This window comes from Xiphias gladius, chromosome 12 (assembly GCF_016859285.1).
Source record: "Xiphias gladius isolate SHS-SW01 ecotype Sanya breed wild chromosome 12, ASM1685928v1, whole genome shotgun sequence".
NCBI classification, from domain to species: domain Eukaryota; kingdom Metazoa; phylum Chordata; class Actinopteri; order Istiophoriformes; family Xiphiidae; genus Xiphias; species Xiphias gladius.
The window spans coordinates 19,617,260-19,643,986 of NC_053411.1; the positions used below are offsets into that span (position 1 = coordinate 19,617,260).

Genomic DNA, 26,727 nt, shown 5'->3' on the forward strand with positions numbered 1-26,727 from the left:
TAATATTTCTACTTATTTATAACAACATAATTTGAGCAATCGCCACAACCTACTAATCTACCTACCTACAGTATCTACTTGGATCCACTTCGGTACTGACACACAGACCTGAGATCTGCTGAGATGCAACCACACCCTACCTTGAGCTGATTAGACTGGTTAAAATGTGGAAGCAGTCCGACCCGGGTCCTGGGTCACGCCTGGGTTACTAAGAACCAAGTGGGTCAGTGTCTTCACTGGTCCACTTGGTTGTACTGTGATGTATGATGGGAAATGTCATTAGAAAGAAAGAATGTAGACTCGAGACTGTAAAAAGGGTTTATACTCCTGTAGAAACCATAAATTATTCTGGATTGAACTTTGTGTTGTAACCAAAGCAATGAGAACTCTGCCATCTACTGGTGATAAATACAAACCTACAAAAACCACCAAACCGGAGGCTTTTTAACTGGTTCAGTGTCTACAACTCCAGACCTGACAGGGACAGGAAGCTGGGAATAATGAGAAAGAGGAACAAGAGAAAACAGAGGAACAGCAGCAGGTTGACTGACATCATCATTTACCGTGACAACAACAATACTAAATGGTGATTTGTTGAAAATCAGTTCTGTTAAAAGGGCAAATCAGTCATGTAAAGATATAAAATTTGACACAAAATGGACATTTGTCTCTTTGACCACCACAGGCAAGGAGACTATTTTCCACCACAAGAACTTGCTGACTTGTAAACATCACCTAGACCTGTAAGAACCTTTGAGTTCTAGGTTCTGCCTTGTCCTCCATCGTGTTACACAAAGCAGAACATTTCAGATATATACGTCACAAAACACAGGGACAAAAGATGTTCGTTTTTATGTTCTGCTTGGTAGGAGAGTGCAGTTAGGCTGTGGGACAGACAACTCGGGAAAGTGGGGATAATATAGATTTTCTTTTGCATTCACATTTAGAGAGGTCCCGGGTGTATTTTAATGGGTCGGTATGTGCTTAAATTAAGCCGATCTGATTGTTTTTTTTAATGAACTCTACTGTGTTCTCTCCAACTCAGCCTGCTAATGTTGCAGCGCTGCTCCCTTTAATGACAGCAGAACTCCACGGTTCAGCATTTCACTGCATATGAGAGAGAAAGTTAGTGTGTGAGAAAAAATTATTCGGTGACCGACTCTGATTGGATTGGACTCGCTATTAGTGGACATGCAGTATTAAAGAACTCGGATCGGATCTGAAGAACTTGATGGGAACATCCCCATTTACACGTGGTGACATTTAAATGTCAGTATAGTTAAATTAACAGAACACCCCAAGTTACAGGTTGTTAAGTTCCTGTGATGGAAAAGGCCTGTTTTATTTTGTACTGGAAGTTCAGGGACAGGTGGTCTTCAGGATGTTTTCTTTGTCGTTATAAGGAAGTATCACCGTATGTTTCCTTATCTAATATAGTCATTAGTGCTTAGGGCCCTCAGGGGCCTGTCCATCAGAAGTGGACATGTCCAGAGTGTGGATTGGGTGGCGGCCCTCCCGGGGGCGCATCCTGGAGCAGGTTCCTGGCCAGCTGCCTGCTGATCGGGTAGTTCTGGGCCAGAGACTCGTCAGTCCACTCTGTTCTGGACAGCAACTGGTCCATGTGAGGCCCCGGGGCCCTATGTGGAAGTGGATATGGACCGATAAGGGGATCCCGCTCCACAAGTGAGTGTCCTGGAGCTCTATGAGGCCCATCAGGTCCATAGGGGGTAACCGTCAGTAGAGACGCTTCCCGATCCAGCGTGGTGTGCAGTCCCTGGGACTGGTGGTCCATTTGGTACAGCTGCTTCTTATGGACCTGAACATGGTCCTGGTGGTCTAGTCTAGCATGGCATAGTTGCTTTTTGTGAATTTGAAGGTGGTCCTGGTGGTCCAACTGACTGTGGTACTGCTGTTTCTTGTGATTCTGAATGTTGTCCTGGTCCTGGTGGTCCATCTGGATATGGTACTGTTGTTTCTTGTGATTATGAATGTTATCCTGGTCCTGGTTGTCCATCTGGATATGGTACTGCTGTTTCTTCTGATTCTGAATGTTGTCTTGATCCTGGTGGTCCATCTGGATATGGTACTGCTGTTTCTTCTGATTCTGAATGTTGTCCTGGTCATGTTGATCCATCTGGTCATGATACTGCTCTTTCTTCTGGTTCTGGGTGTGGTCCTTGCCCTGTTGGTCCATTTGGACCTCGTAGTGCTGCTGCGGCTTCTTCTGGTTTTGGATTTGGTCTTGTTGTTCCTGGTTTTCTTGAAGGTCCATCTGAGCGTGGAACTGTTGCTTCTTTTGGCTCTGGATCTGGTTGTGGACCTGGTTCTTGATGTCTTTCCAGTGTCGCCCTCTGAGTACAGGCTCTAGGTCCAGACAGCGCTGACAGACCTCCTTCCCCGGTACTGACTGGACCAGCACATGAACTCCCAACTGTCTCCAGACTGCCTCCTTCTCTGCAGATGACCACGGGCGACGTCGGACCTTCCTAGGAGCCACCGGGACTGAAAGGCCGACAACAGATGAAGACAGAAAGGTGGTAAGACAATGTAAGTCTCTCGAAGATCAGACTGACCTCCTGAACAGATATCAGTAAGGGATTTATAGATTTATGAATCCAGGGGGACCCACCTGTGATAGAAGTCTGCAGTCTGGACTCTGGTGGAATCATGGAGGTCACAGATCTGTTACTGCCCTTTGATGGAACTACAGACAGGCAGAGAGACAGGGAGGTCAAACAGCACCATCTGTTGTACCACTAAAATTATGACATTTTCTGTGCAGGGATGCATGACACGCATAAGGGGTTAGAACTGAGATTTAGGGGGTAAAAATGAATGTTTAAAATTAAGTGTATAAATTGTGGTCAGATTTGGGCTTGAGGGTCAGCTTTATGACGAGTGGTTGTTGGGCCTCAGGGGTCAAGATTAGTGGCAGATCGTGTATCCAATGGTCAGATATAAGAATTGCAGGTCAGGAGGTCAGTGTTGAAGTTAAAAGGTCAGTTTTGGGTGTCAGGGTTAGAGGAGTTAGGGCTAGAGGTGGGTCTGGTTTATGGTCAGTGGTGAGTGTTGTGGGCTGGTGATCAGAGTTCAGGGTCGGGACTCACCCTCTGGTCTTGGGTCAGGCTCTTGACCTGGCTCTTTACACTTCTTCTCATTCCTTGATTGGACCGGTCGTTTCTTTGGCTTGGCTCCTCCTTCTTGAGCGACTAGAAAAAAATAAAAAATAAAAAGTTTGGTGGTACAACATATGAATCTGTCATGAAGTTCTTCTTATGCCTCCTGATGGAACTTGTATAAAACCTAAAATGACTCTAATGAGCACCAAGAGCTGCACCCCGTCAGAGAGCAAATTCAAATGATCACACTCTGGTCCTTCCCTTTGCTCTCAGTATAAAGTTCAGCTAAGTAACTTTTAACCACACTGTCCCAAAGGCTGACCCAGGTGTTACCTGTGTCAGGGTCAGGGTTCAACAGCCCCAGGTTGTCCCACTCTCTTCCCAGCATGTGGTAGAAGTCAGTGGTTTTGGCTGCTGCCTCCCAATCTCCGTCCTGCAGACTCTCTCCGATGGCAATCTCACAAACCGTCTTCAGTGTCGTCTTCACCGCCAGTGGTGGGCGGCTCCACCGGTACCCGGACGCCTTTCTAGCAGCAGCCAGCGCCAGGCTGAGGCGCCCTGGAGCCAGAACATCCTGCAGGGTCTGAATACCTGAGTCCAGAGATTTGGCAGCCAGGAGGAACCTCCCAAGCTCCCTCAGTTTCTGACTGACATAATCGTACCTCCTCTGGCTGCCATCTTGGTTCCCCATCAACTTGTTTCCATATTTACAGATCAACCAATCAGATTTGACCTGGACAGAGTGAGGAAGAGTGGGATTAACACAAAGACAGGTAGAAAGCCAGACAGGTAGACATACAGGTCGACAGATGTACTGACCTGATGTGAGATGTGGTCCTGGTTCATGCGGTGCAGGACTTCGCTGCAACTCTCAGATGCTCCACTGGAAATCGGGAGGAGGCGGGATGCCGCAGCCTGGACCCTGCTGCGCTTCCTCGGCCGGTCTGCCCCGGGGTCAGAGGTCACATTCTGATCCCCACTGTGGTCAGAGGTCATGGGCCGCTTGGACCCGGTCTCAGAGGTCACGGTCTGGTCCGTTGTGACTGTCTCTCCTGAGGGGTCAGGTGGTGCGTTCTCTGTGGACTTGGAGGTCCTGTTGCTTGCCCGATCACAGACTGACTTACCTGCGGTTGTGTCCTTTATGGGCTCAGAGGTGGTCTCCGCTGTGGAGGCAGCATCTTTGGAGGGGTCAGAGGCCAGCTTCTTACGACAGGAGGCCTGATGTTTCCAGAGATCAGAGCGAAGGAAGAAACCGAGGCAGAGTGGGCAGGGCAGGTAGTTCCTCGCATCGACTTCCTCTGAGGGCTGACGACACGGGACAATCTCACCACTGCCCTGCCTTATTACCTGAGGGACAGACAGACAGACAGGTGGACAGAGAGACGGACAGGTACTCAGGTAGTTAAAATTCAATGCTATGCAGGCAGCTTCCTCTGCAGGTAAACAAACAGGTAAACAGACAGACATTGGAGAACAGACCTCGATGTTGTGCAGGTAGTTGCCCCTGCAGCGCAGGTGCTCCAACAACAGGTGGCGTTGTTTGGATCCCGTCGGCAGCGTGCTGGCAGCCATCACTTCTGGTTCGTCGGCGTGCTTCCTCAGCAGGTGACGAGCAATTTTCACCTGCGGCCGCCGACAGAACACACAGTATTGTCGCTTCCCGCCGCTCCACATCCTCTTCACAGTCACGCCCTCCTTCTTCTCCTCCTGATTTCGCCTCTTCTCCTTCTGACCATGCCTCTTCTCACCTGTACCCCGCCGCTTGTCTGCAGGGCCCCGCCTCTTCCCTCTCTGGCCCCGCCTCCCTAAGGTGGTGGCGGCTCGGCGGCGGGGTCGGCGGCCAGCGGGCTTCCTTAACTCTCCCTCAGGAGAGGAGGTTTGGTCTGATGTGTGGAGCTCTGTCTTGTTCGCCATGGCAGCGTCAGCGTAGTCTTCCGTGATAACAGCGGTCTCCACGGTAACGGAAGACCTGATGATCACACATACAGACAGGTAAACATAGACGTGGTGCAGGCAGGTGTGATGATCTCAGGAGGGACAGTTTTAAACCACTGTTTAGCTTTAAAAATCTGGACTGTCCTGACTGAAAACACTGTACGAAATAAACCTGGGACACCAAACCTCTGCATAACAACAAGGTTTTCCTATAAACATTCAGAGTATTATTGATCAGTCAGTCAAACAAACTGCATCAAACTGGAACACATCCAAATTAACAGGAAGGCAAAATAAGACTGTAAGATTATATACCACAGATAATTAATAATGGACTGCAAGGAAAAGCGCTACTCCAGACTCCATACCATTACCTGGCAGTTTACCGTTTCTCCACTTTTCGGCACGAAGACCAACCACATAAAGAACACATACAAAGCGTTTCTTAAATATTTAGTTGTTACTTTTTCATTCGGCGGGAACCAAACTTATAAACAGTTCTTACTGGGACAGACTTTTAATGCTGAATCTCATGTTAGATTCCCGCCGACTCTTCGTACTAAACGCACCGCGTTGGATTACAGCGAGCAGGGTGGACCTGTTTAATGAGAACAGGTTTTATTGTTACACTGCGTGGTTCGTAGTTAAGCTGTATGCCGAACTGATTAAAAGAAACACAATATCACAACAAAGTTTTCAGTGATGTTCCAGATGTGACCGTAAGCGAACAAACACTAAATAAGATGTTTTCAGAATGGAGTATGGGGCACCCTTGTCTCCGCACCACTCGGCGACCGGACTAGCACCAGTCCAGGACAGCTGACCATGAGCGTTCAGACTGACTGACACTAACTGACGGATGTGTTGTCACTTTGATAAGAAGAGTGTATGTGGAGGTCAGACAGCGGACAGGACACCTTAGAGCAGGGCGTGTCCGATAATGGAAACGTATCCACCGTCAGACAACATGCTAACAGCTAGCGGGAGAGAGGCTAACCGTGAAATCGCCGCTGTTAGCATTTCAGGAGATAAAGTGTAGCTACTTCACACCGTGTGCCGTTGAAAGGAACCGAAACAGAACCGAGCAGCTGCTAACAAACACACGGAGACAGAAAACTCACTTCTGAAACCTGAAACAGTCCTCACCCTGCAAACAACGGTACGTTGCTGCTGCTGCTGCTGCTGCTGCTGCTGCTGCTGCTGCTTCTTCTTCTTCTTACAGTTTAACGGAGGTTGGTGTCAGTTTATTGGTAAATTATCGCCACCTTCTGCTCTGGAGTGCAGATCAGACAATAGATTTACCATCTAAATCCCTTCAAAAACACACACACACACACACACACACACACACACACACACACACACACACACACACACTAAACTACACTCTATCCTCCAGGCTTTACAACCTAGTCCTACTATAAAGACCTTATCCACGTCAGCCACCCTGTTCCTGTTTATACATCATATCCTACAAAAAAAACCCTGTATCCCTTAGAAAAGCTAGCAGTACCCGGACCCGTGCTCTCTCACTTGCACTCAGCATCCTGTAAATGCTCATTTCTGCACCCCTCAGATTATTCCTCATCATCTCTGTCTCATACCTGCTACAACCCAGAACTACCTGCTCCACTGACTCCTCTTCCTGACATCCGTCACACAGGCCCGTCTGGTGTCTCCCTATCGTTTTTCAGCGTTTTGTTTGGTGCACAGTGCCCCAACCGTATCCCTGTCAACACAGTTTCCTCCCTGCTGTTTCTGTCATACCTACCTACCCTTGTAACTTTGACACTCTTTTGAATTGCATGTAGATGTCTCCCTTTTCCCTCTCTGTCCAACCTTTCCCACCCACATTTGGTTGTTTCATTCCCCAGATTACACATTTAACCTCTGCTTTACTGATCGAAATTTGAACTTCTATCTTTCCTTTCTTTAAAGCCCTCTGCCTCCCTCAGAAATTTGACCTGACCTCCCTGATTTGCAGTCCTTTCGACTAACTGAGGGACTTGACGGCTGTTTGAATGGAAAGACCCTAAACTTACTTGGGCTGAGGATGAACCTGAACATATCAACACATAAGTCTAGTCTGCTTTTTTTCCACACATCGCAGTGCAACCAACACTCCCAACATCTCCTCTGTGTGAACACGTTACTTATGAATTGTTCTTCTGTTTATTCCAATTCCCTTTTCTCTTATTGCTATCCTCAATCCTGTCAGTCCGGTCTCAGGTTTTTGGCACCATTCATATAAATCTATGTAAAATCACTATATTACATGATAGTTGAATGCACTTACCAAATCAATTTGATCTTTTTCTTTCCTTTAACCTTGAACAAATACCAGTTTATATCAGGCCACACAAGCATCCAAACTACCGAAGGGCTTATCCTCAGATCGTCATTCCCTACCGGACCATAGTTATCCCTCTGAGTACTCCCATTCCCCCAGCACTCCTGCAACACTCCTTTTGTGGGATGACAATTGTGGTGTCCCCGCAAATTAGCCCAGTAGTTGGCCATCAGTTGCATCCTTCTTAATTCCAATGGAGTTGCTCCCATTTGCACCTGTAGGGCAGGTACTGGTGACGTTTTAAAAGCCCCACTGCTTGACTGAATCACATCCAGTTTCCTTAAAAGAGACCCGGCTGCTGATCCATATGCTACACCGCCCTAGTCCAGCACAGCTCTTATTAAAGCCACTTACGTGCTTTTCAGTGATGAGCAACTTGCTCTCCATGCCCTAACAGTCAAACATCTCATCACGTTTATTAGTGTTTTGCATTTTTCTTCGATTTTCCCAACATGGTCTGCCCATGTTAACCGTGGATCCAAAAGAACTCCCAAAAAGGTACATTTTCCAGCCGTCTCTTATTCTTTCCCATACATCCATGGCTTCATCCCCTCCTCAGTTCTTTTCCTGGTGATAAAGCAGTAATGGTTTTGGGTCTCTTTGTGTTGGTTTTGAGTATTTTAATGGTGGTTTTGGGTCTCTTTGTGTTGGTTTTGAGTATTTTAATGGTGGTTTCGGGTCTTTTTGTGTTGGTTTTGAGTTTCTTGGTCATGGATATGAGACTCTGGTGGTTTTAAAGACACATTGTGGTGGTTTTGAGTCTCTCTGTGGTGGTTTTAAGTCTTTTTGTGGTGGTTTTGAGTATTTTTGTTGTGGTTTTGGGACTCTATGTGGTGGTTTTGAGGCTTTTAATGGTGTATTCTTTGTCATGGTTTTGAGCCTGTGATGTTTGGAGTCTTTTTTAATGGTGGTTTTGAGTCTCTCTGTGGTGGTTTTGAATGAATTTAAATTGATTTGGGGGGTTTCTTTGTTGTGGTTTTGACTTTGTGGTGGTTTGGAATTTCTTTTTGGTGATTTTGAGTCTGCAGTGGTTTTGAGTGTCTTTGTTGTGGTTTTGAAATTCTATCTGGTGGTTTTGAGGTTTTAATGGTGGTTTTGTGTTTCTTTTTGGCGGTTTTGAGTCCTTCTGCTGTAGTTTTAAATCTGAATGCTGGGCCTGTTGTTGGTCATGTAAACTGAGAAGAAACAGTGAGCAACAGCTGACACATCAGCAGGTTTAATGAAGATGAAGCAGGTTTAGCTGCTGGTTTTGAAGTGTTTTTAACCGACACCTTTACCTGAACGAGTTTCTGTCTGATTCAAGGTGAGCATGGCATGTCTGCTGCTGAAGATGACCTCCGAACCCAGCAGTGCAGGACTTCTTCAGATCCCCAACATATGTCCAACATGTCTAGAACATAACAGCTGGGTCCAGATGATCCTCCATAAAACAATAAAATCTGAAAGCTACAGACGTCAGAGAGTTTAATAATCTGACTTCTGTTGAGTCCATCCTTCAAAACATCAGGACTCGCACATTCGTTTAGTTAAAAAGTTAAATTCACATCTATTTATTAAAATACGGCAGAGTCTTAAAGACTGAGGTTGCTCACGGAGCTCTGGACCAGACTGTGCGTCCCTGACAAGCATACGGCATCCACATCAGTTCACTGGGTCTGAGAGACTAGTCTCCCCCTGGTCCAGCAGGTATCAGGTTTAAACATAGTAAATAACATCATCTTCTTATTGGCTGAGACCTCCGTCACTCCTCAGGTACGTGTCTCCCTCGTACGGACGTTTCACTCTGGACATGATGGACTCTCCCCATTTAACGACTTATCTGTAGAAAAAGACGAGACACGGGACCCAAGGACAGTTTTTCAAATTGTCCTGCCGTTTCCATATAAGGGGTCGTTTGTCACATATAGACAACCATGTGTCTTTGGGTGCATTCTTTACAGAATAACACCTCTGTTTAGTACAAGCACCTGAGTTTAATAAGCACCATCAGCCGCTTTCTTTTAGTCTCATAACAAGATAATATATAAAAACACATAAAAATAACCCTTCACTTCCTGTTTCTCTGAAGACAAAAGTTTGTGATTCTCAGGTTACTTTGTGATGCGAAACTGCAGTGTGAGTCCTGATGGGGGAGTGGGAGTCCGGTGTAAACCATGCACCGTCTGCTCAGGTAAACACACGGACAACAGAATTATAATTATCAAACAGTTCCTGTTCTTGAACCAGTGCAAGTCCAGACCTGATCCCGTTTGGTGTTTATTATCAGTTCGTCTGACTGATGCTGTTCCTGGTCAATGCAGAGTTCTGCTTTGGTTTTGGTTTTTTCCTGAAAACGTGCAGATGAACTCTTCAGCGTTATTTTGAGGTTTTGTCTTTGTGTTGGTCTGGTTCACACAGATACAGTCCTCAGGCTTTTTGCTTTTAAATCAAGGTAGTCGCGGTTGTTTGGAGATTCAACAGGATCCCAAACAAAGGGTTAGCGTTAACGAAGCCCATATCCACGCTGCTGTCTGGACTTTAGAGATGGTCCTTGAGTCACAATTTCTTGCAATCACTGATCTCGGGTTTGTTACATTATTTTGTGTTTGTAAATTCTGTTATGAGGCCAATCCCAACAAACTGATCTCAGACTTCCTGGGACTCATCAGTTGTGTTTGTACGATCTCCTTTAGTGTCTATGTTACAAACATCTGTGTGACATTTTGTAAATGTAGAAAATAATCAGATTAATAAATAGTGAGATCAGTTAATGATTTGTACGCTGTTGCTGATTTAATGTTCTTCTTTCTCTCTTATGTTTAATGCATAATGGAAAACACTTATACAAATAAACTTGTCCTGTTTGTTGTAGCACTAATGTATAAAGTCAGTGGTTCAGTCGGTCGTTCAGACACTATACCGTATGAGACAGTAGATGTTTAAAGCAGCTGATGAAAGTTCATCTTCATGATTTTATTCTTTTTATTTATATTTGAAGATTTCATTCCGGCTTCCTATTTTTTTCTTTCAAGAAGTATTTATCGGTTTAACCTTCCAGTTTGATTGGTGTATTGATTAATAATTGACTGATTGATTGGTCCTGTTTCCTCCAGGACAGTCTGGTGAAGTACTCCACATTTGCTGACTCGATGTGCGGAAACAAGCGTCAGTGACACACCAACAGAGACACCTGCTTAAGTGCCTACAGGTAAACTCACCTCAGTGCAGTTTGTTAACTGTTCGTTTCCTCCGTCTTCACCACTCAAGACTCCTAAGGGTTTTCACAGGTCCTGGTTTCATCTGTGGTTTTTCTCTGATAACTTTTCTTCTTCTTCTTCTCTTTTTTTCCCTTCGTCTTTTCCACAGTCTTTGCTCCTTAAGTGTGGATCATCCTCACTGTGATGTAAGAATCAATCACGGTAAATAATCACAACTGATGATGTTGATCGGTTGATCCCTGTCTGTCTGGCTGATTCAGAGCATCGACTTTTATCTTCAAAACTACAGAAGTGAGTGGTTTCATTTAGATGTTATGATTTCATTACATATAAACACGAAATCTTTACGATGATAACACAGCTCACATTTTGTTACATTTTTGTCACATAAAGCTGCAGGTTTTTACTGTTTCAGCAGTTATTTTGAATGAAATATAATAATGAATTATGATTCCAATTCAATTCAACTTTATTTATATAGAGAAAATCATAACAGAGGTTATCTCAGGTCACTTTTCAGACAGAGCAGGTCTAGACTGTGCTCTTTATAATTATATTGACAGGGACCCAACATTCCCCCATGAACAAGCACTGGGCGACAGTGGCAAGAAAAAACCCTCTTATAACAGGTAGAAACCTTGAACAGAACCCGACTCGTGGTGTGTGTGTGTGTGGGGGGGGGGGGTCTGCCTTGACTAGCCAGCTTAGGTTTAGGTTTGAATTATGTTCATTAATGAAAATTCAGTTTCTTATCAAAAAACGGTCTGTGTATCATAATAAACTAACAATCAAGAAAAATAATAAATAGCCCTTATTTCTGTTTTTCTTTTGTGTAGATTTAACTTATTTTCACATTATTTTTGTAATTTGGACTATTTCCATATTTGTATCATCACAAACACACAAGTAGAAAATCACATAAGACAGTGGTCAAATGATTTATTTGGAACTTGGCAGCAAGCTGGAGTAAAAACAGAAACTTGATAAAAAGTGTGTTTCTCTTCGGCAGTCGTGTTGTGCAAGTTTTTCTGCACTTTCATAATGTTCGGTTCCAAATGACTCTGACTAGGTGAAAGGTCAGTTTCACAATGATTCTGAACTGAGTTTAATAATCAGTTAAATCACAGAGTTCAAAGCAGCATCACATGATTGAGTTATATTTTATTAATAAAACCAGTTTAAATATCATCTTAATCACAGTAACATATAACACCTGCAAATAAATATCATTTTGTTTCAATATATACCTGCGGATAATATTATCTACTGATTCACATTATACAGTATTTATCTGCTCACTTTCATTGTACAGAGTCTATTCAGTAGAAACTAGATTATGATTCTACTTTTGGTCGTGATTCTCTGCTTTATTAATATTTGTAATTTAGTTTAGCTGCTCCAAAATCAGTGTTAGTTAATAAATACTTAATGAATTAATAAAGTGGGACAGTTTTTGGAAAATCTCTCTTTTTGTTAAATAGTTTCAACAGACAGTGAAATCAAACTACAAAAGTAATTTAATTACGTCATCTGACTCCTTGTTTCACTGAAGTTAACTAAACATTAAAACTCATCACACAAACAGTGTCAAATGTTTATTGACATTTTTCTGTTAAAGTGACAGTTAACACATCAGAGTTAACAGCAACTGTAAAACTCTAAAAAGAGATAAAAAAAAACAGTGAATTAAAAGATGAAATGTCATTGTTTGATTAAAAACAAAAGCTGATCAAATGACTTCAAACATGTTCATTGAACCTGATGGAGAAACCTTAATAAATAATAATAATAATAATACATTTTTGCATCTGGGCATTTGACCCACATGCTGTTGTCTTTCATCCACATATTTATTCTTTTTCTCTCGTCTCTGCCCTGCAGTGTGTGTGTGTGTGTGTGTGTGTGTGTGTGTGTGTCATCTTCCATGGCACGATTAATGTTCATGAATCAACTCATTATCAGAAATGAACTGAATAAATGACTCCTTATCAGTGGTTTTACTGCTTTAAACTGGATTTTCTTGCAGCCTGTTCAGACTATAAACAACCGTCCTGTGTATCTGAAGATGTTGACAGTGTTTCAGATGATTGTGCAGTAATCCAGCCACTTAAAGGCAGTTGACAAGTATCCGGTTTTGAAATCTGTGAACCGGGTGAAATTTGGTTTCATTTTCTAACATAAACATGGTTCAACCTGATTTGGTCTCTGATCGACAGGAGCGTGTTGTCGCTCATCACATTTAACCCACTTTCACGTTTTAAGCCGTCAAACTGTCTTTTTATGCCTAAAACAAAGTTTATTTCTACATCCTTCACCGTGAACGCGCCTCACTCCAGGCTCGCTCACGACATGTTTCATCGCGAGCTCTGATTGGCTGAGATGAACCCACCCAGAGGGAAATCCCGTACGCATGCGCAGTAGAGGAGCGAGGGAGGGCACCGTGTTTGTAAAGTTTAAAGTCAGACTGAGTTAAGATTTGTGGGTTTAATTAAATCATCTTCATCGTCTGCTGGAGAACACGGCAGCACGCAGACAGACAGAAGCTCCGGCATCGGGGCCGAGACACTGTGAGGTCGCAGCGCTCCATGCCGGGCCAAGGGGCGCGACCGCCGGCATGAAGATCGAGTTCGCCCCGCTAAACATCCCGCTGCGGAGGAGGCTGCAGACCGCCGCCGTCCTTCAGTGGGTCTTCTCCTTCCTGGGTCTAGGTAACACACACACACACACACACACGCGCGCGCGCGTCTTTCTACTTGTATCGATCAGGGATTATTGATTATTGGTCCTGGATATTCTGGGTGTTCTCCGCCAGCATGCCGGAGTCACAGTTCACCTGTGATTTGGTTGGATACAACCAAAACAAAAACAGTCGGTTCTTCACGTTCTGTGATCCAGTTTGATCAGTAACGTAAATCGACATCCTTGTCTGACTTTTATTGTGAAATGAATCCGTCAGTCAGCTTGAGCTCTCGGATCTGGTCTAACCATTCACAACTGTGAAACACCTGTAGCACCGTCCAATCAGACACAACTCTCAGAAACACACAGACGTCCCTTACTTCTCCAGGTAATTCAGTATTTTCACAAACCCTTTAAAACCACTAGCTCACCGCAAAACTGTCAGTGGCGTTTATTCATTTATTTTAGGAATATTCTGCACTCATGCAGTGTTTCATCTACAGTTGCTTTTAATTAACGATTATTTCTCTGATTATAGTCTCGAGGAATCCATGACTCGCTTGGTCTATAAAACCTCAGCAAACGGGATAAACTGGAACATGGAGGAACCTTGGATTGACAAAAAAAATTCAAGCCCCTCACATGAAAGTCTGATGTCAGCATCTCAGAACTACGAGATAACGTGTAATAAACTAATGGAGCAGGAACTGAGCCACTTTTTCTTTCACTGAACAGGCAAACCTGGATTTGGGGCGGTTGTTATAATTTGTGCACCATTTGTGCCATTTTTTTTTTTTTAATCAATAATAACCAGAGACAGTTTGATCATTACGATTGATAATGATGACCTGATTATTACAAAATGCTGTTGATTAGTTTTCTTTCAATCTAATTCTGATTTTTGAAGTCTTTTTTCCAGTTTTTGAGACAGCAAATGAAGGCAGCATCAGACCCGAGGCTCACCACAGAGAACAATAATTAGACCTGTCTCACTGTGGGATTCTGTTTAATCAGACACCTGTCTGACTCCACGAACACCCGTCTGTCTATCTCTCAGCTCAGTGCTGTCTGGCTGCCTTCGTCCTCCTGGCTCTCTCTGATTGGTGGATGGTGACTCTGCTCTATGCCGGTTGGCTGTGGTTGGACTGGGACACACCCACCAGTGGGGGTCGGAGGTCACGGTGGGTCAGTAGCTGGACCATCTGGGAGTACTTCAGGGACTACTTCCCTATAACGGTGAAATCAGTTCTATTATCTGATCGATCAGTACTGATACACACTGATCAATATCTGACCAATCAGTCTATTGGATTATTGATTATTGATTATTGATTATTATTGTGTCTCCAGCTGGTTAAAACGGTCGATCTGGATCCAAAGAAAAACTATATCTTTGGATTTCATCCCCATGGTGAGAAACTCACTTGTCAGTCTACCTGTCTGTCTGCCTGTACCTGTTTGTACCTACCCATGTTTCTGTCTCTCTCGCTCTCTACCTGTCTCTCTCTCAGGTGTGCTGGTAGCCATGTTGACCTGTCTCTCTCTCTACCTGTCTGTCTCTCAGGTGTGCTGGTACCTGTGCTGACCTGTCTCTCTCTCTACCTGTCTGTCTCTCGGGTGTGCTGGTACCTGTGCTGACCTGTCTCTCTCTCTACCTGTCTGTCTCTCAGGTGTGCTGGTAGCCGTGTTGACCTGTCTCTCTCTCTACCTGTCTGTCTCTCGGGTGTGCTGGTAGCCGTGTTGACCTGTCTCTCCCTCTACCTGTCTGTCTCTCAGGTGTGCTGGTAGCTGTGCTGACCTGTCTCTCTCTCTCTCTCTACCTGTCTGTCTCTAGGTTGTGCTGGTAGCTGTGCTGACCTGTCTCTCTCTCTACCTGTCTGTCTCTCGGGTGTGCTGGTAGTCGTGTTGACCTGTCTCTCTCTCTACCTGTCTGTCTCTCGGGTGTGCTGGTAGCTGTGCTGACCTGTCTCTCTCTCTACCTGTCTGTCTCTCGGGTGTGCTGGTAGCTGTGCTGACCTGTCTCTCTCTCTCTCTCTCTACCTGTCTGTCTCTAGGTTGTGCTGGTAGCTGTGCTGACCTGTCTCTCCCTCTCCCTGTCTGTCTCTCGGGTGTGCTGGTAGCCGTGTTGACCTGTCTCTCCCTCTACCTGTCTGTCTCTCAGGTGTGCTGGTAGCTGTGCTGACCTGTCTCTCTCTCTACCTGTCTGTCTCTCGGGTGTGCTGGTAGCTGTGCTGACCTGTCTCTCTCTCTCTCTCTACCTGTCTGTCTCTAGGTTGTGCTGGTAGCTGTGCTGACCTGTCTCTCTCTCTCTCTCTACCTGTCTGTCTCTTAGGTGTGCTGGTAGCTGTGCTGACCTGTCTCTCTCTCTACCTGTCTGTCTCTCGGGTGTGCTGGTAGCCGTGCTGACCTGTGTCTCTCTCTCCCTCTACCTGTCTGTCTCTCAGGTGTGCTGGTAGCCGTGTTGACCTGTCTCTCCCTCTCTCTCTCTCTCTACCTGTCTGTCTCTCAGGTGTGCTGGTAGCGGGCGGGTTTGGGAACTTCTGTACGGAGGCGACAGGTTTCTCTCGCCTGTTTCCTGGACTGAAGCCTCGCCTGCTGATGCTGCCGTTCTGGTTCAGAGTCCCGCTCTTCAGAGACTACATCATGTGTGGAGGTACACACCTGTCTGTCCACCCGTCTGTCTGTCTGTCTGTCTACCTGACCGACAGCCGGTCTGTGTGTATCAGTTTCATCATTTATCTGTCTGCGGTTTGGTGCTGACACTGTGAGCAGAGAATGACAACGTCTCTGACGTATCTGGTTCCTCTGAGCCTCAGAGCTCCACTGTTACCAAAGACTATTGAAACACATCAGTGAGTCACACTGTCGCACTGGGTGACATGTTCCTTCATCACACTTTAGTTTATTTAGACTCAAACACACACGCCGTCCCGCTGCCACAAATACTCACTACGGCACCAGATGCGGATTAATCCGCCGCTGAAAATAGTCCCCAACAAAGTCACTGTTTCCTTCTGTTTGATAAACTACAGTGAGTGTATATATACAATAGCAACACACTCATGTTGTACACCATTTAGTTATAGGATGTAGTTCATTGTTCAGAAAAACAGAAATATATTCAGGTTTCTGTAACGGTTAAAAAATACTTGTTTCAGCTGCAAATTAAATGTTAATATTTGTTTGCAATAATTAGGGAGATCGTTTATGTAAAGTAGGAACAATAAGGGTTCTCAACTTGACCCCTGAGGCTTTGAGACGGTTTTTCAGATTGAACCAGTTGTTGGTTTGGTTCGCCACATGGGTTTGTTGACAATAATATAGAACCACAACAGAAATAAACTTTTTATTCTCTGCTTTTCCACTGTTGGACTTTACTAAACAGCACAGGAGTTTTCTGATAAATAATGACGATGAATAAATTCACAAGGTCACTGTTAGACGCCATAAAACGGCAGAAATCTCCAATAAATGATGTAACTGATGATGTCAGGACTTTTACGGAAAGTGACTCTGGTGTTTCATCAGACATTAGACCAACGTGCAAAGTTTCCAGAACATTGACAAAGCGAGGTTTAGGTCTGATTGCGTTTTGGGTGATAGTCCACTCAGTCTGTGTCTGAGTTTCTCAATCAGCTCTTTGTACATCTCTGAGTAAACACTGTGTTACAGGTCAGTGCAGGAGGAGGCAGAAAGCCTCTTTGTGATTGGCTGTCTGACCAGAGTTCAGGGTCACATGGGCTCATTTGTCCCAGAGCTGCAGTGATCGATCAGCTTTTCTCCCCAGAGTGAGGACTCTCTTCTCTCTCTGATCTGTGATGTTGATTCAGTCAGTCTCTGTGAGAGTTCAGGTTAAATGTGACAATCCGACTCACCTGTGAGGAAACAGGCTCACATGACACCCTGTGGTGTAACCGTGAAACTGCAGGAAAGTTGTTTGAATCCCGTGAAGGCTCAGAAACTGAACGAGGGACATTTTACAGACCTGTGGTTTTTTGGCCACACAGACCCGTCCATCACTGACCTGACTGTCCATCCTGTCTGTCTGACTGTCTGTCTTTATGAGCCTGTCTGTCTCTCACCCGTCCATCAGGTCTGGTGTCGAGCTGTAAGGCCAGTATGTCGTACCTGGTCAGTCGTCCCGAAGGAGGTAATGTTGCCGTCATCGCGGTGGGAGGAGCTCCAGAGGCTCTGGACGCTCGACCAGGAGCTTTAACTCTACAGGTATAGTTACAGTAATTAATTTAATGCCACACACAGTGAGGCTTGAGAGAAAAATTAAATAAACTGGTCTTCTGTTACCTGATCTGAACCTGACAAAGTATCAGGTTTCAGCTATAGTTTGGGACATTTTGTCATGTAAAGCTCCAGACTCTGACTGATTAACAGATCGTATAATAGTATCGTATAATACCCAGTATGAACAGGGACAGACAGAGTGTAGTCGTTGTGCGGCATCAGTAATGGATGAAATAAAGAAAAAACCTTATAAAAAGAAGCTTCTTAAATTCCCCAGTGACACAATAAAAGCTCAGTGTGGAAACTGATTAAAAACATTACTGTTTACGAAGGTTTTAGTTAGTTTTTTTAATTGTCATATACTGTATATACATCAGGAACTTAAGAAATAAACATACAGAAATAAGATAATATAACAAATGATTTGGAAAATAAAAATAAGATGAATGACACCATGAGACAAACAAAAAAATTAGCACCAATCAACAGACAATATAGAAAGACAGATATATATGTATATACAGTACATAGAGTAGTAGAAAGATAGATAGATGTAATTTATTTTGGAAATTCTTGTATTACAGCACTCGAGTATAAAAAATAAACAAAATGATTAACAAAACAAAGTAAAATAAAATAAAAATCACTCTGGTCTTGGCCACGTTCAGAAGCACATGATTTTTTTCAGACCACTTCACAAAATCCTCTACCACTGCTCTGTACTCCTCCTCCCGCCCATCAACTATACACCGAACCACTGCAGAGTCGTCAGAAAACTTTTGCAAGTGCCATGACCCAGAGTTATACTGAAAGTCTGAGGTATACAAGGTGAACAGGAATGGAGAAAACATAGTCCCCTGTAGAGCTCCTGTACAATTCACCACCATATCAGAAACAGTACTGCCCCGTCGGACAAACTGCAGTCTGTCCGTCAGGTAGTCGTAACCCAGGAGATGGTGGACGCCTCTACCCTCATCGCTTGCAGTTTCTCCCTCAGTAGCAGTGGCTGGATGGTCTTGAATGCACTGGAGAAATCAAAGAATGCGATTCTCACAGTGCAACCGGTTCCATCGAGATGCAATTGAGTTCTCTCCAGCAGGCAGACGATGGCATCCTCCACTTCCAGGGTTGAGGTTTGTAAGCAAACTGTAGAAGGTCCAGTGATGATTTCACCTGCAGTCTAAGGTGGGCCAAGACCAGTCTTTCCAGTACCTTCATCACATGAGATGTAAGGGCAACTGGTTGATAGTCATTTAGTCTGGATGGAGTCAACTTCTTGGGAACAGGAACCAGGGAGGAGGTCTTCCACAGAGCCGGTATCGTCTCTTGGTTTCAGGCTCATGTTGAAGAGGTGACTCAGGATAGCAGACTGCTGGCTGGCACAGTTCCTCAGAACCCTGGGGCTGATACCGTCGGGGCCTATTGCATTGCTTTGGTGGTCTAGCTGTCTCCTAACCTGGTCAGTAGTCACAGTCAGGCGGGGAGGGTGCTTGTCAAAGGTGGGGGGTTTGGGTCCACGGAGCTCAGCAGGGGGATTGAGCATTGAGCAATGGGGACAGTGGGGCTGAGTGGAGGCCTGGGTGTATGGTGGAGGAGACAGCTGACGGCTGTGAACTAAAACTGTTGAAGAAACTTCAATGAGTTGTCTGTCTCTCACCTTGAACCCAGTGATTTCCTTCATTAAGTCCACACATCCTTTGTGTTGTTTTGCTGGACTTTGGCCCCAAGATTCCTCGTGTAGAAGTCCTTACATTCCCTCAGCTTCACCCTCAGGTCGTCCTGTACCCGCCTAAGTTCTTACATTTCCCTAGGCCTGAAGGCTTTATTCTTATTAAGAAACACTTTCAGGTCACTGGTGATCCTGCGCTGTCCAGGCCATCAAGGTGGTGTGTTCACAGAATTTGCTGTATTCTGGGATGCAATCTGTCATGCTGTTGACGTCCTCCCCGTGTGACTGGCAAGAGAACCATCCCAGTCTGTAGACTCAAAGCAGTCCTGCAGTGCCTCCTTTGCCTCCTGAGTCTACCTCTAACAGTCGCAGTGGATGCAGGCTGCCGTTGGAAAAGAACAACATACCTTGGTTTTGGCGGGACCAAGGTTGTGATCGGATCTGCCAAGGGGTGAAGGGCAGCAGCACTGTATACACCCTTATTTATTTGTATACAGGAAGTCCAGTGTTGTATCGTCTTCGGTTGGGCAGTTACCATACTGGTAAAATGTTGGCAAAGTCCCCAGTAATGACTACAAAAACATTGGGATGCTGAGTTTGCAGGTTTGCAACAGTGGAGAGAATGGTGTAACAGGCTACCGGGGCATCAGCTGATGGTGCAATGTCAACAGCAACAGCAGTGAAGGAAGAGAACTCCCTCGGCAAGTAATATGGAAGCATTCCCACAGGTGGCAGTTCAACGTCTGGGCCACAGAAACGTTCCCTCACATTAACATGTCCAGGATTGCACCACTTCTCATTCACAAACAGTGCGATCCCTCCCGCCTTTTCCTTACGGCTCCTTATAACATCCCTGTCCACCCGAATCGTCCTGAAGCCATTTATGGCTGCACAGTAGTCCCGGAAATGTGAGTGCCGCCAAGTCTCAGCGAAAGACAGAATGCCACAGTCATGGTTTTCCCTCTGGGTCTTGATCAGTGTGCCAAGCTCATCGGTCTTATTGCCCAAGGACCTCACATTCCCCATGATGAACGCTGGAACCGAAGGGTTATATTTCCTCCTCTTCAATCTAAACAACGCCTTCACTCCTCTCTGCATGGCTCTCCATTACAAAGAGTGTAGAAATTAACAGGAACACCGCAAGAATACTTGAAAACAAAAAGTTGCCATTGCGGCTCAAAAAACACACAAAAGAAAATAAGATAGTAGATAAAGTGCCCAAGTGACGTAAAGTCAAACATAAACCGGGAGCTGCTGCAAGAGGCTGCCACTCAGCTCTGTGCCATCTTATAGGCATATATAAATACCTTGAACTTAAGAATTAAATTTCAGTTGTCAGGTGCACCACAGTAAGATAACTCCTTAAACAAAAGACTAGGGAAAATCAAAACAGGAAGAAAAAAAAATTTCATTTCATTTCTTTTTCACGTAAACAGAGACTGTCATTCACTGACCTTTATTTAAAAAATGAGGGAAATGACTGTAAATGTTTTCTCTTACAGGTGCGAAACAGGAAGGGCTTCATCAAACTGGCTCTCAAACACGGGTGGGTGGAGCTTATTAAGGGGGTTGGATGCAGGGCGGGGCTATGTTCAGTACACTGACCATCTGTTACTGCGTGTGTGTGCGTGCGTGTGTGCGTGCTTGTTACTGTGTGTGTGTGTGTGTGTGTGCAGAGCTCAACTGGTTCCAGTCTTTTCTTTTGGAGAAAACGAGTTGTTTGATCAGATGGAGAATCCCAGCGGCTCTCCTCTGAGGAAGCTACAGGTCAGAGCTCTCAACAAAATCTAAATTAACAATACTTTTTTTAATGAACATGTTTATAAACTTATAATGACACTGTGAACGGGTAGGGGGATCCGGCCCAAACAACCAGCCAGAGCGTCCACCACGAAACCCCCTGCAACCGGCATGCAAAATCTGTGACACTACTTCGCAACAACATAATTGTTCGGTAGCAACCACAATGTATCATCTAAGAAACAACTGACAGACTGTGTAATAATGCCCTAATAACCACCCAGCAATAACTTAGACTGACCAGGTAACAACTTAGAAATATCTTAGGAAACGTAATAAATCCCCAGCAACCACCGTGTAACATCTGAGAAACAACTCTTTAACAAGTAATAATTCTACCACCTAGAAACCACAGAGAACCACTGTACGAGATTTTAGAAATGCATAGCAACCACATATAGTAGCCTAGCAACAATGAAGATTCGCCTTACCAGTTGACATAATACATAAACAAAAACTATAAGCTTATATGCTAGCTTTAGCCACGAGCACCTGTTAATTTTTCTCCGAACATTTAGTTTGTAGTTATTATTTAAGGTTTCAGTTCACTGCTCCAACTGCCACAGACCGTTATCCGTTCAGTTGCCACTGAACTTAATGAGGACTTTGGATGTGATGCTAAGACGTAAGATGTATTATGGGATGTCAGTATGTTGTCCTGTGTCCACAGAACCGGCTGCAGAGCATCATGGGAGTAGCGCTGCCTCTGTTTCACGCCAGAGGTGTTTTCCAGTACAGCTTCGGCCTGATACCCTACAGGAAGCCCATACGCACTGTCGGTACGACCGCAACGCTAATCTAATGTTTACTTTGTCTGATGTTAATCTAACATTAATGTAATAGTAACCAAACGTTTACACAGAGTTAACCCAGTGTTAACCTTATATTAACCATCATCATTTATCATTTTAATTTAATGTTGAACTAAAGTTTATTAAATGTTAATATAATTTAAGTCTGTTAATCTAGCATTTATGTAACGTGAACAAAACATTTACCCAACATTAACCCAGCATTGACCTAGCATCAGTTTAAAGTTTACCTAACATTAATCTGGTTCAGATTAACGTTAGAGTCAGTTTTACTCAGTGTTTATGCCGATTTTATAGTATTAGCATCAGCTAGCGTCAGTTAGCATCAGTTAGCAACAGAGCCGTTTGTTGTCATGTTTGTTTTGTGGTTCCTCCACGTTTCTCTCTCTCTCTGTTTTCAGTGGGGAAGCCGATCTCGGTCACCCAGACTCCCAGTCCCAGCAGCGAGGACATCGAGAGTCTTCATAAAGTTTACTTGCAGAGTCTGACTGACCTGTTTGAGCAGCACAAACACACTTATGGCCTCAGCGAGGACCAGCACCTGACATTCATATGACCACACGTGTATTACCTGGTTGTAACCTGTATATGACCTGACCGTCACATGGCCGTCAGCTGGTCAGGGTGTGAAACTGTCAGTCTTAACTGACTGCTCCTCTATTGGACAGCACCGTGCTAACACTGCCAACAGAGATCATTGATTTTAACGAGGAATGTTAACACTGCTAGCAGAGCTTTCATGGTGGTATAAGCAATGTCTCTGTCTGGAAAGACGAGTGTTTGTTGTGTTTATGTAATAAAGTGACATCAGCTGATGATGAGGTAACAGATGATTGACGGGTGTGACATCACTGTGACATCACAGTGACGATAAGTGACCCAGAGGAGATGGAGCAGTCTGATAGGTTGATTTGGACTGAATCCCCACAAGAAGTCAAGTCAGTTTTATTTGTATAGCACCAAATCAATTTTAGTTTAACTCTGCTGCTCGGACTGTCACAGACCGTTAGCATGTTAGCCCCAAGCTAACATGCTAACGGTTGCCACTGAAATTAACGAGGACTTGATAGGGAAGAAGACAGGAGGGGCCTCCTGCACAGGAGTACACCGAGGAGCTGTTGAGGGTCAGCCCTTAATGGAAGGGAGGGAAGGGGGTGTCAGATCAGACCTTCTCACGATCCGCATACCGAGCTCCACGGGATCTTCTACGGTGGTGACGCCATTTTCCAGGAAATCTGATTGGTCAGTAGGCGGGGCTTCTATACGCGTTGATCTCTGGAGCAGGTCAGGTGTGCAGCATAAGTGACCATGGCGATGAACCACGGTAAGAAGCGAGTCACCGTCCTAACCCTGAAAAGCCGGGATTAAACCTAAAGTTACTTCGCTCACCACAGATCCTGCGTCGTAGTCCAGGTCTCTGGTCTTGGTCTTGAAACCTTCTGATTCAGAGCAGGCGAACATGAACACGTCAATGAGGTGAAGCACTGAAGTTTTCAGAGGATCAGCAGCAGACCCCTCACTCTGGTTTCTTACAGTCAGAGACAGTGGAGCTGCTCAGGTGAAGTAAAGCTGAACATGATAAACCAGCAGCTGCCGAGAGGCTGTTATGGTCTGTAATGAAGCTAATCGACCCCAAGAGGTCAGCACGATACAAGACACGACAGAGACACGGTAACCACAGACTCTTCTTATCGACTAAACCCTGAAATATTATAACACGCTGTGTACTTGGACCGTGTGTGAAGTATGGCTTCATTCTCACCGCTTCGGGAGGACCTGGGTCGCCCCGACTGTTAAGGAACATGGAGCCACTTAATTTTTTTTAATAGGCCCAAACTTTTTTCTTGGCTCTCATACTGGTGTTTTAAATTGTATTCCTGATGTCTTAGACCCCGGCTGGTCCTGATTTTAATTCATTTAACCACAGCACTGCTTCGCTGGGCTTGATCCGACTCAGGAGGACGGAAAACTCGGGTTGGATTGCTACGGCACTGACCTGGATTCCGTCGCTACACCTCCTTCTACCGCATGCCGATCTGCATGTTTCCTTCAGCGCCCAAATTCAAGGGAGTGAAACGTACAGTGTGGTTGCTCTCTGCTGTACTGTGTTTGTTAATTTTGTGCATTCACGAGACCGAAAACGTCCGCGCTGTGCTCTCAAATCCGGACGAAACATGCGCATCTGGCTGTTCACCGAGTATCTATTCACTACCCCTGCCCTTGTTGTCCTCTCACTCTGTGGACTTCTCCCGTCTGATTGGTGTCATGGCTCTGCTGGACAGTTTTACCTCTTCTATGAGCGGACTCTGCGATTTTGAAACAGAAATAAACACTAAGAAAGAATCCTTCAGTAAACCACTTAGGCACTGGTGTCAAATTCTTCTGTTGCTGCTAATCTCCGGGAATGTGCAACCCGGTCCAGGCCCAGATTCTGCTGTAAGTCTTCGAGGACTGGTCTTGGGTTCATCCATTTGAATGTACACAGTCTTTCCACTAATATGGACGTGATAGGTATTTGGGCACATTCAACCGATGCTGAAGTAATTGTTTTGTCTGAGACTTGGCTAAACAAATCTGTTCTGAACAAGGATATAAGCATTCGTGGTTTTAATGTATATAGGAGTGACTGATCCAAAAGGGGTGGGGGTGTCACAGTCTTTATCAAAAATAAGTTTCACGCGAATGTGCTTCTCTCTAAATCGGTGAGTAAGCATTTCAAATTTTGAGGTCTCTGAAACTCTGTTGTCGGTTGCTACAGGACACCTCCAGCTGTCAGTGGTGCTCTACCCTCTTAATGCAGCTTGTATTGGGATTGAATTTGAAAGAAATAGTCATTATTTGAGATCTAAACTGGAACTGGCTACGTACTGGCTACGGCCAGTATCTGATGATTTTAAATCTTATTGTGACTCTCAAATCTTTATCAGATTAATAGTCCCCCAGACCTAATTTGAAATGTCTTGTCTTGAAAATCCTGTTTTATTGATCTAATCCTAACATCTAATCCTCATAAAGACACAGCTGCTTCTGTATTTGCAAATGACATTAGTGACCAGTGTGTTGTTGCCACAGTTAGAAATACAAAAAGTCTCGAAACCAAGCCACATGTCACTATTAACCACGACATGAAACATTTTATGGAAAAAGGGTTTGTTCATGAGCTGTTTGACTTTGAGAGAAAATGTATCTCATTGCTGATGTTGAAAAGGCCTGTAAATTCTTTTATAATGGTTTTACTGAAATTGTCAACAAGTTTGCTCCCCCCGAAAAGTATAGTTAAAGGCCGAAACCGTGAATGGTTCAATGATGGTTCACTCCATATTAACAGATTTACTTCATGAGCGCGATGTGGCCTGGACCCTAATGAAGTTCATTTTATATGGAAATCTGCCTTTGTTCTTCCCTTGTTAGAAGGGGGTGACCCTACACTCTTAAGCAATTATAGGCCCAGGTACGAATAGTGTGTCCTGGTTAAGGTTCTGAAATCCCCTGTGAGTGAACAGCTGAAAGAGTTTTTATCTACTAACAGTATCTCGTATAAATCAATAAATTGGGTTTTTACTTTAGAATAATGTCTGGCCTTTCCTTTGAGGTCAAAAGGAGGCTTGTCGCCGCCACCTTTAAGTCTGTGCTGGATTCTTACATTATTATTTCATGCATGCATCTTCACGATGCCTACACGCGCTGGCTACTGTCCAACATGGAGCACTGAGGCTTAACACAAGTTTTAAAGCCCTCACTCACCATTGCGTGTTGTATGCGCGGGTTGGATGGTCTGCCCTTGTCCACCCTTGTGCTTAACCACTTGCATGTATTTATTTATAAGGCTACTCTAGGTCTGCTTCCATCTTATCTTCTGATCTGGATTCTTTGAAAAGCATGGGGAATTATTGACTTTGCTCCAAGGACTTTTTCCCACTGTCTGCACCGAATTGGGAAAAGGGCTGTTGAAGTTTGCTGCTCCCTTTGCCTGGAATCAGTTAGAAAATCACCTGAATCTCAGAGAGCGGGTCTCACTGGATGCTTTTAAAGTCACCTCAAAGGACCTGGCTTTAGATGTGTGTTTTCTGACTCATATAGCCCCGTTTGATCCCTGATGTTGATGACTTGTGATGAATATTTTTGCTTTTTTTTTTTTTATTTTATCTTGTGCTAAACCCTGTTTATTGTGCTGCCGCCTGTCTTGGCCTGGACGCTCTTGTGAAGAGAATTTTAATCTCAGTGAGACTTTTCCTGGTTAAATAAAGGTTGAATAAAACAACAAAAAAAAAAAAACACAACAGTGTTTACCGTGACGTTTATTGACATGTTTACATCAACATGTGGACAATCAAACAGAGTGAGACCTCCTCCTACTGCTCCTCCGCCCTATGGGACACCCTTACGTGCACGCGCGTTGCACGCTCGCTCTCTCGCTCACGCGCAGATCCAGCCCTCTATCTTCTTCCAAACTACAGAGATGGATGATCTGGACCCGGATCTGATGACGATGATGATGAGGAAGGTGCTGCTCATTGGCTGCTGTGCAGAGAGACGCGCTGTTTGCTGGGGAGAGGAGTGACAGGAGGTGGAGAGGAGTTTGTTTTTCTTTAAAAGGTGAAGAGGAAGAAACTTCCCGCCGCAGCTCAGATCTCTGACTGACAGAAGAAGAATCGGACTAAAACCAGCAGAAGAAGAAGTCGGAGGAGCTCCCGATGAAACTTTTTGCTCTGTAAACTGCGCGCGTTCCCGCCGCCCCCGGCTGCCTCGAGACTAACGCGCATGCTCTCTGCACAGTTGTTTTGTTTTTTTCCCGTCTGTGTATAATGGACCGATTGTGTCACCGGGCTCGGTGGTGACGTCACCGGAGAGAAAGGACCGGAGGAATGCGCGCAGCCGCTGATCCGGACCAGGAGCGGGAGCGCGCCTCAACTGAGTACATGAGCGT

At 44.8% G+C, this 26,727-nt stretch overlaps 2 protein-coding genes across 5 annotated transcripts; one reads left to right on the plus strand and one right to left on the minus strand.

The window, feature by feature from the left end:
• On the minus strand, nucleotides 1-6,255 carry LOC120797017. Its single transcript, XM_040140223.1, has 7 exons — nucleotides 6,201-6,255; nucleotides 4,599-5,088; nucleotides 3,939-4,466; nucleotides 3,453-3,852; nucleotides 3,108-3,209; nucleotides 2,630-2,704; nucleotides 1-2,502 (listed from the first exon to the last, which is right to left on the minus strand). Exons 2-7 carry the CDS (start codon nucleotides 5,031-5,033, stop codon nucleotides 1,472-1,474), a joined length of 2,571 nt encoding a protein of 856 aa, XP_039996157.1. The 5' UTR covers nucleotides 5,034-5,088; nucleotides 6,201-6,255; the 3' UTR covers nucleotides 1-1,471.
• mogat3a (monoacylglycerol O-acyltransferase 3a) lies at nucleotides 5,001-26,725 on the plus strand. 4 transcript variants are annotated; one of them, XM_040140224.1, is made up of 13 exons: nucleotides 5,001-5,111; nucleotides 9,494-9,574; nucleotides 10,497-10,591; nucleotides 10,750-10,892; nucleotides 12,938-13,309; nucleotides 14,338-14,516; nucleotides 14,631-14,691; nucleotides 15,790-15,933; nucleotides 17,374-17,504; nucleotides 20,691-20,734; nucleotides 20,865-20,955; nucleotides 21,659-21,767; nucleotides 22,202-26,725. In XM_040140224.1, exons 5-13 carry the CDS (start codon nucleotides 13,216-13,218, stop codon nucleotides 22,354-22,356), a joined length of 1,008 nt encoding a protein of 335 aa, XP_039996158.1. In that variant the 5' UTR covers nucleotides 5,001-5,111; nucleotides 9,494-9,574; nucleotides 10,497-10,591; nucleotides 10,750-10,892; nucleotides 12,938-13,215; the 3' UTR covers nucleotides 22,357-26,725. The 4 variants fall into 4 exon arrangements, with proteins under 4 accessions (XP_039996158.1, XP_039996160.1, XP_039996159.1 ...); XM_040140225.1 differs by lacking the exon at nucleotides 9,494-9,574 and having other exon boundaries at nucleotides 5,004-5,111; XM_040140226.1 differs by lacking the exons at nucleotides 10,497-10,591; nucleotides 10,750-10,892.
• Nucleotides 26,726-26,727: the final 2 nt, after the last annotated feature.

Excerpts from the sequence above, each read along its gene's own strand:
- LOC120797017 (XM_040140223.1), bottom strand. The coding sequence starts at position 5,033 with ATGGCGAACAAGACAGAGCTCCACACATCAGACCAAACCTCCTCTCCT. Across the intron at positions 4,467-4,598 it reads ACTACCTGCACAACATCGAG|GTAATAAGGCAGGGCAGTGG; the intron begins GTCTGTTCTCCA and ends TCTGTCCCTCAG. Across the intron at positions 2,503-2,629 it reads ACTGCAGACTTCTATCACAG|TCCCGGTGGCTCCTAGGAAG; the intron begins GTGGGTCCCCCT and ends TCGGCCTTTCAG.
- mogat3a (XM_040140224.1), top strand. The coding sequence starts at position 13,216 with ATGAAGATCGAGTTCGCCCCGCTAAACATCCCGCTGCGGAGGAGGCTG. Across the intron at positions 14,517-14,630 it reads GGGACTACTTCCCTATAACG|CTGGTTAAAACGGTCGATCT; the intron begins GTGAAATCAGTT and ends TTGTGTCTCCAG. Across the intron at positions 15,934-17,373 it reads AGACTACATCATGTGTGGAG|GTCTGGTGTCGAGCTGTAAG; the intron begins GTACACACCTGT and ends CCCGTCCATCAG.